Source organism: Citrus clementina, unplaced genomic scaffold (assembly GCF_000493195.1).
Source record: "Citrus clementina cultivar Clemenules unplaced genomic scaffold, Citrus_clementina_v1.0 scaffold_2, whole genome shotgun sequence".
Taxonomy (NCBI): Eukaryota; Viridiplantae; Streptophyta; class Magnoliopsida; order Sapindales; family Rutaceae; genus Citrus; species Citrus x clementina.
In genome coordinates this window covers 5,393,774-5,403,239 of record NW_006262688.1, presented here as the reverse complement: position 1 = coordinate 5,403,239, position 9,466 = coordinate 5,393,774, and the positions used below count along the sequence as shown (strand labels likewise).

Below are 9,466 nucleotides of genomic sequence, written 5' to 3'. Positions count from 1 at the left end.
GGAAGTGTAAACCATCTTGTGTCTCGCGACTGCATTGGGCATTGATCCGGATTAATCGAGGCCCAATGCAGTCGTGAGACACCAGATGGTTTACAACCAAAAAAAAAAAAATTCAAACAAACATACAAGAAAGTTTACAAATAATTTTACATAAAATTGTTATTGAATTTGTACTATAAAAATATTGCTCACTTTAATTATCAAAATCAATGTAAAATTCGCTCCTAAATTGCAGAAAAGGGGGGAAAATTGTAGCAGTGGAAAGAGAGACTGATTTATTTATTTGGTGGTGAAAAAGGGACCTCATCTCTTGAAAAGGTTTCCATGGAATATAGCTGAATTTATGATAATATAAATTAAAAAACAATGGTAATGATACAGATAGATGTCCTACTATAGCTAATGTGATATGTTTAGAACAGATTAATAAAAGAACAAAAACAAAAACGACAACTCATTAATTAGATAAGATCATTACGTCTACATGAACTTAACATAATATAATTTTCAATCACTTTTGTCACATTTGATGGTGAATCTTTCAAGTTTCAAAATATTAATGCTTATTCAAAAATAACTTTGGTTTATTTTATTCGATGTCAGTCACATGGTTTCGAAATTCTACATTCAAGGAAACGGTCAATGTCCAGCTTTTAAAATATTCTAATCAAATATATATATATATATATATTTTTGAATGAAGCTTTTCTAATCCTCTCAAAATTATTAAATAAATAATTCAAGCTCCATGATGCTACTAAACAAGTTGCATAACAAACATAAATGCTGCAAATAATTTACATCCAATCTAAAATGGACTTTAAAATAGAGTTGATTATCTTTGAACACAAAAGAATATATATATATATAGAGGCACCATAAATACATATGTGGACTTAAATTTGACAACACAAATTAAACAACTAATTAAGAAGTGAAAGGATTTGGCAATATATATATATATATATAGTAGTTTTTTAGTCAGAGATTTTAAAGTGTAGGAAAATTCGGAAAACCTTTAAAACTACACGGCTTTAAAGGCTTATAATTTTAAGCTTTTAAAACCATGCGGTTTTAAAGATTTCTCACACTTTCCCGCACTTTAAAATTTCTGACTGAAACATTTATATATATATATATATATATATATATATATAGTCTGAACATGTGGGCTTTATTTTTTATTTTTTGTACTTTTAATACAAAATTTGAAATTTTGACAAATTTCATGTGTAAACAAATTCAATCATACAATCCAAAATTAAATTTTGGGACTATTGCGCCCTCAAAGTTGAGAGTGCGAATTTGAGTCTCAACGTGAAAATTATTGATTTTGAGACCCTGTTCCTCTCTTATTATAGTGTAGGAGCATAAATTTCTTTTACAAAATTCCGAATTATACATACCTTATATTAAATCATTCCCGAACAATTCTTAATTATAAATACTGGTTTATCTTTTAATGTCGGATACATATAGATATATGTATAAACTAATTAACACACAACTGTTCTAGCACTTGTATCCTCACTAACATTTAACAATTCCCGTGAGCAAGAAAATTGAAAAAAGAAAAAATAAATAAATAAAAACCTGGGTGTCTGTGAGTGTAAGTATCCCATAAGCTTGGACCTCTTCCACCTTCAGTTGCTGCACCTTCATACTGGGGAAAAAAAAGAAAAACAAAAACAAATAGGTAGTCCTGTGATGGATCCTTCTTTCCTTTTTTTTTTCCAATTGAAAAACCTCGGTGGAATGAGAGATACTTATTAAGAGAGTTGAGTGTTTTACCTGATAAGCTGATGATGCTGTTCCGAAAATGAAGCCAGGGGGAAAACTAGTTCTATTAAAAAAAGCTGTATCATAATTATTTGTTATTTTAGCAGCAGCAACAAAATTGCTAATGCTCGCCGAGCCAAGAAGAATGAGGAGAGCAAAGAGAGAGTTGGTTTGAATTGCCATAACTGAGTGTGGTTTGCCAGTAGTTTGCTTCGTATTTGGCATGATATAGAGGAATAAAATAGGCTGAATGGCATGGAAAAGGACACCTAACATATTCTATTCAACCTTCACATAATCACATGTTTAATTTATTACCAAAAATTGTGGTTCTTTAAATACTGAAAAAAAGAAACAGTACAATTTATTCAACGTTGAAAGAAGAGTTTAATTATTTTTATCTAAAAGTTTGACTTCTAGTGAGGAGACGACGGAACCCTTATGAAATTAGATTAATCAATTACAATTGATTGTATATTTGAATAGTAATCATGATCAATTACTACCTGGAAATCAAGGTAATGGATTCAGGCTAAAGCCCGCCAAAATTAAGTTGGTAGCATTGCAGCATAAGGTGTATCGAGATCTCATCTGGTCCTGTAGTTGGGGTGCCAAGAGAATATAATTTGATCTTGTGTTTATTATAGAAATAAACAGAAGATGATGCACAAATAAAATTTAAATTTTAAATGTTCTCAAGGTTGCCACAATATTTTAAATCCTCTTTTACTGCCTCCTCATCCATGTGTTGAGCAACACCAGCAGCAAGGTCATCCATCTTCAGATCAGGGTGCTACTTCCCAAGGATGGCCATGATGCAACGATAGGAATGCCGAAGTCCCTGGTCGTATTGGTTGTCAACTTCCTTTTCCAAGTTCTCGACTTGAACCTGGTGGGAATCACGAAGAGAGTCGAGCTGAGCCTCGTACATAACCTTCTGCCTTTGCAGATCCTCCTTGACATTAGTCAGCTCTTCCTCGAGAGTAATAGCCTTTGCTTGAGCAAGAGATTCTCGCTCTATCAACTTCAAATTCTCGAGGTTCAAGTCTCCTGTTTTTTTTCTCGACAGCATCAGCTTTGGTCTTCGCCGAGTGAATGTCCTCCTTCATCTTCCGGTCATAGCGGCCAGCATTGGCCTTATAGTAGGTGGCCATGCAGCCGAGGTGAAAAGCGTTATACTGCTTGGCCCCCACCAGCTCACCCAGGGTGCTGCCGTCGAATTCCTCCAGGTCCTTCTTGCTCACGAGTTTAGAAAACTCGTTGATATAGGGGACCAAATGCTCTGCTCGATTGTTAGATAAATGAGATATCGGCCCGACTAGAGGAGAAGAGGAAGCGGGATCAGTGCCTGCTCCACTAGTTTCTCCGACTTTGGCAGGATGAGGTGGTAGAGTCTTCAAGGGAGGAACCTGCTGCAAAATGTTCACCCGCTTCGCAGTGGGAGCGTCCTTGTTCTGGTCTTGCTTAGCAGTATGAGGTCGAGAACGTTTCCGATTCAGAGCCCCGATCACAGCGTCCTCCATCCCAGGGCCAGTGGACACCAAACGAGATTCAAGTAAGTTGTAAGTGGTTAGCAGCTCTCAGTTCGTGCAGGAATTGGCAAGCACAGCTTCGACCCGCTTGAGCGGCTCCGATTTAAGCTGGTAGTGCACACCCTAGGAACTTGCAATGCGAACGGATATTGGGTTAGAGAAAATACAGCAAAATGAGAACCACTATGGAGACAAGACATCTAAAGCGAGCAGGCAACCTGGGACCACGAAACGGGGTGGGACGCGGTAATCCTGACCCCATGGACCCCCAGCAAAAAAGAATTTTTTCTTCCAAGTCCCACCACCACCAGTTGGAAGCTCAGTTATGGGTTTCCTGGTCTTGGTACTAGACTGGAAGTAATACCAGCCGGCATCTTTGGGACTGCTCTTTAGCTAGTACAGGTGCTTCACCTCGTCAACTGTTGGCTCGCTTTGGCAACATCTGTCCCACAATATGAACAGACCAGAAAGTACCTACCACCCATTGGGGTTCAGTTGACCAGGAGTTAAATTCAACCCATTGAGTATTCGGGCAAAGTAGGGTTGTATGGGGCACCTTAGCCCAAGTTTAAAGCTATCTAGAAACAGAGTAACATACCCCTAGGAGGTCGGCTAGGGGTATCTTTTTTTTCCTGGTATCCTAAAGGGAATATCATCAGGAATGTCGTGTCTAGCCCGGAGACTAACTACCTCATCTACTGTGGTCGAGCACGTCATAAAATCAATAACGTAATTCTGTGATAGAGCTCTACCTCCTATTGTGCTCCTCCTATCTAGTCGCGATGTTCCTGGTGAGGACATCTCACCAGAATTATTTCCTTGATCTTCACTCAAAGTGTCTTCCGAACCAGAAGAACCATCATCGTCGCTATTACCGGTTGAGGAGGTTACTTGGGGGGACATCCTCTAAGCACTAGTTGCAACACTAGGTCTAAGGGGTTCTAAGGGGATCCCGGGGTCAAAAGCAGAGTCGGCGAGCAGACTATGCAAGAAGTCTAACTCGTCGTCATCAATCTCAATGACCTTCTCCTTTCCTTTTGACATTCCCTAAACTATAATCAAAGCACCACCATCAACTACTACCCAACCAAAACAGAGAGAAAAGAAATTATCTACAACTATCCAAGACCGAGGAAATAGAAGTAATACCAGAAGTAGTGGCTCAGTTGGAGAGAGACACAGATGGAAGCTTTTATGCCGAGACTCATTCGCCGGAGAGACAGAAATGGAGAAAATGACGAATCTCTCTTTTGCAGGTTTTGGGTTTTCCTGATGCAGAACAAACTCTTGGGTTGCCATCATTTAATGGCGCAAATCCCAAGAGTTTCATAACCGTCCGTTTGAAATTCAAACGAAGGGGTAGATCTCTGCCACATCACCTCATCCGCAATTAAATGCGACATGACTCTTGGCAGCCTTTTCCTACCCCGCGCAAGCCAGAACCGTTGAGTTTCCACTGTCGGCTCACTACGTTACCCAACACCAGAAACTAGGGGACCGGTGTTTGAGGGATGTACTTCGACGAGACTAGCCGTGATGAGCAGATAGCTATTAGCAGGGTTCCCACGAACAGGTATATCTTGCAGAAGTCTGATGGCAGGAGAACAAGAGTAGGAATATTCTACTCGTCCATGAATACGCCATCGGCGAGGTCGGTCTCCTGCTAATGGTTGAGCCTCCTGCTAATGGTTGAGGCTAGGAGACCCGGTCAACGGAAGTTGGCGAGACGTGCTCTCCAACCCGAGAATCAAGGCACGAAGGCCAAGCAACCACCCACGATTACAGAAACGGAGCATCCACTTTCGGGAGGTGGGAGGATAACTGGCGTGAATGGAGGGAATGTCTGAATTCAGGAGAAGCCTATAAAAAGGCAGCCAACGAAGGTAAAAGGGTTACTTTTGATACTGAAAACTAAGATAAAGAAAGCATTCAACAATCGATACCAAAAAGAAGCCTTAAGATTAGTGGCTAACGTTCCCAGGAATATAAAACCTTCATATCTGACTTGAGCGTCGGAGGGTTTACGCCGGGAAAACAACCGGCGTGCTCTGACCTGTTTCTATGTACGTATGAACCTCTGGAGAAGAAGCCTTACAAGAAGAGATCCTAATCGTGGTCGAGTTGATTGAGCAGAGATCCTGGTCGTGGTAGAAAGAGTAACCAGAATCTCACATCAACAGATGATGCACAAATAAAATTTAAATTTTAAATGTTCTCAAGGTTGCCACAATATTTTTTTCTCACATAAAATCAATATCCACTTGATTATTTTAAATAAGCGTTATTTTAAAATTTTGTGCTCTCTTGAATTGGCCAACCATCATACTACTGCCTCATAACGGTGATATGAATCAACTGTTGCATCTCCATTGATCTTATCAAGAATCTTTTCTGTAATTTCACCAAATATGCAAACTTATAGAAAATTGAAAAAAAAAAAATCAATTAGATACAAACATGCTAATTTTATAGAGAGAGAGAGGGGCAAGTAACTATGCTTTTGATTTGGACCATTCTTATTTCTTCAACTACCTCCTCCATTTATATGACTATTAGTATCCCATATGCTTGGCCCTCTACTCCATTAGCTGCATCTTCTGATTGAAAATAAAATTATGTAATTGGAACAAATTAATTTCACTTTTGGCATCTTAATAAACCTAAAATAATTGTTAAAAAAAATCGTTTATGTGTCCGTTTTTTAAACTAAGGAGATCTACTTGTATATTCAAGTAAACTTAAATTTAAGGCCGAGTGTAATTCTTAAAATATAAGGAATAACTTGATGACTTTGAACCCAGAATTTCACCTGATGAAGCTGATGATGTTGCCCCAGAAATGAATACGTCCGGAAAAAATTTCCAATCAATTGATGATGACGTGTCATTTCTCGGTTGAGCAGCTCTACTTATACAAGTAAGAAATAACGATGAAATAAACTTGGTCCACTTTAAGTGCTAGCCCGATCTGACTTGTATGTGGGCTGGGCTTATGTTTTGAGGCCTCCAAGCCCGCCAATTGAAAAATATGTAAATAAATTACCAATTTATATAGGCCCTATTTAGGATTAGAGTTGAAACTCAAAAAATTGTTTATTTCATAATTTTTGGTAAATAAAAGTAAATTTTATAAAAGTAGCTTATATAATTTTTTTTTTCATTTTAACAGCAACTTTTAAATATAGGTGGGAAGTTACTTTTTATAAGTAATTTATTAAATAAGTCACCACACTTTTTTAAATTTCCTATTATAACCTTAGTATTTTACAAAAATGTAATTATATCTTACTTTTCTATAAACCATAATATGTAACCATTAGATATCATATTACCATTACAATTAAATTATGAACACAACTATTGTATATTTTGTCCATTATTAATTTAATGTGAATATAATAAGTATTACTTTTTATTTTATTTGGATTATTATAAGTATGAATTTTATTCATATTTATGTAACAAATTATGAAGCTCATTAAATTTTATTTAATTGAGTTTTTTTTCACATTATATAATTTTACGAACTTAAAGAAAAAAGGAAAAACAAACATGTCTAAACAATTTATTAAACATACTCTAAAAATAAAAGGCAATTTAAACTTATATTTTTTTTGTATTATATAATAAATAATACTCTCATAATAAAATTTACCAAACGCATGTGCTCTACTTTTTAAACTCACAGAACCGCAACAACACAGTTTATCAAATACTTAGCTGCTTATTTTATTCGCATAGTAGAAACAAATTATTTAATCAGCCACTGCAATCCCAAACTAACACATAATTAGAAAGTGATACATATGCGATAGCTCCCATGTCTAATATACCCTTACAAAATGTGAAGAGTAAATTGAAAGGATAAGGATAAAATGAGAATATCTCAAGAAAAGCGCAAAAAATACCTCCTAAATTACTTTAAGGTTGCCACATTTCAATGAAAGACCATTGTAACAATAACAGTCCCTCCATCAAAATTGTTACACATTAACGTGGTATGATCCCTACAGGGATCATATCAAACTATCTCTCCAACAGTCACATGCACCAATAGTGAGAGAAGGAACCTACTTAACTGTTATTCGAGCCACCAACAGTGAAGTCAATAATTGCTACAGCCTAATTGGCTCATTTGAACTAAGCTAATTAGAGATTAAGATATGTTGTCATTGGAGACTGTCTCGTAGCTGACACAGTCCAGCCCTAAAGTGGCTAAAAAACTCAAGTTGAATAGTCAAATTACCTAAAAAAATGACTTATTATTGTCTACAATCTGTCCAAAAAGACAACTAAGATGCTCTCAAGGGCACTTTCTATATAAGATTAAGTCAGTCTCAGTAAAACAGGTTTACTTTCTTCCCTACAACTCTAAATTTTTCACTTGTTTTAAGGTTTCTTCGCACCCTCTCCAATCTTTATATAACTTGATTGTCAGAGTGCAGTCGTCGGCTATTGCCAGTATCACCTCTAACAGCTATTTCATTTTGTTTTCGTGACTGTCTTAACTCTATCAATTCCAGAAAACTGCTTTGAGGTGAATCAGCCCCCATTATTCACAGAATCATACCTCAAAAGCAAGCTCTCATAATAACCAAAACAATTACATTTCACACTTCTTTTTTGATTTTTTTTTCTCCTTTGTAGTTGTTCAATTGAAACATGGCAAATGCCAAATAATTTGCTTTTTTGTTTTGTTCCCATGTTTAATAAAGAGAAACAAAATAATATCTTTTAATGGAAAAATTTTGAATTCATTAAAGTAGTCTTAGTGGGTTGTTGGCACACAGAAAGCCCACCAACTCATAAGCCGCATGGGCTTCAAAATTCATTTGGCCCGACGCACTTAAATTCCATATCGTAGAACTTATAAAAGCACCTCAGCAATCATGCACCATTCAAGCAAATTCATTATATATTTGATGAATAATGATACTGTTTATAGGAAATTCATTAGTTTTTCAGCAAAAGCAATCAAGCCACATCATTTTATTAGCTTTAAAGGGATCACAGTAGTCAAAACAACCCATCTAGATTTGCTGGTTTTGCCTCGTATTAGTCTAAAAGGGTAGGCAGCCAACCCAAAGAAAGTTGAAATTATGTTTTAGCAAGCCATCGGGATTACAGCATGCACTAATTGCTGCAGTATTAAAGCTAATTGAGCAAACATATTTTGATACCATAAAGTCTATTCAATCAAATTAGTGGGAAGAGAGCTGAATTGTATGCTTCCATAGTAAGATACATGATCTTACTAATAAAGCATAAAGAAACAAGCTATCTTTTCATATGCAATACGCGTAAAACCTACATTAACTGAACTGAACAGATTACATTAGCAACCAGTTCCATGTAATACTGCAAGCGCAACTTCATCACACTAGTGTCACTGGGAGAAGGAAATATTCAAGAACTAGTAGTCACAAGAGGCAAGAGACGTCTGCAAGAAATGGTCGAAGCCTAAAACATATACATACAAGCATCTGAGCGTCATAATCCTAAGGAAAAACTTGAAGAATGCAGAAACATATTAATGAATGCTGGATGCCACAGTGAAACTTCATGCTCTTTAACAACACGATACACAAACCAATCCAGGTCAGATAAATATATAAATGATGCCAGATTCATATATTGAGCGCAGATCATATGGAGATATAAGAGCAAACCAAATTTTCCCAATGCAAAGAAAGAAAATTTGATGCCACTCATCTCTTTTCTCACTCTTAAGTCTCAGCTACTCTTCAGCCTCTTTGGAAAGGGAATAAGAATTCTTTCCCCATATAAAATACTCATCAACACAAAAACTTGAATATAGCGCTTAGGAATCTCCGTTATTTGAGCCCCTGAAACCTCACCTGTAACTAAAATCTTTGTTCTCCAAGTAGCACTCCTCACACAGTAATAGAAGGTAATTAGAATCACTGATTATGAATGAACTTCATGAAAATTCTCAATGTGCACAATCGAAGAAGATATCTGCGGTGGATAACTCCTTTGCTGAGAAATGTGAATGCATTAAACTGAAGCTAAGAAGCTGTGTTTTTTGTATATTAAGAGTCAAAAAAAGAAGAATATACATCCACACTTTACTTTCTATCAATTTGTAAAGTAGCAATTATGCAATATCAGATAATACGAGATGATGTCAAACAG

At 36.5% G+C, this 9,466-nt stretch overlaps 1 protein-coding gene across 1 annotated transcript in view; it reads right to left on the bottom strand.

The window, feature by feature from the left end:
* The window catches only part of LOC18053044 (beta-glucosidase 24), a 7,537-nt gene extending 5,575 nt beyond the window's left edge, over positions 1 to 1,962 (bottom strand). The window contains exons 1-2 of the mRNA XM_024191760.1: positions 1,792 to 1,962; positions 1,594 to 1,663 (exon numbers count right to left, since the gene is read on the bottom strand). Of these exons, the coding sequence (XP_024047528.1) occupies positions 1,594 to 1,663; positions 1,792 to 1,962 (241 nt within the window). The remainder of the gene's footprint in view (positions 1 to 1,593; positions 1,664 to 1,791) is intronic.
* Between the last annotated feature and the right edge of the window lie 7,504 nt (positions 1,963 to 9,466).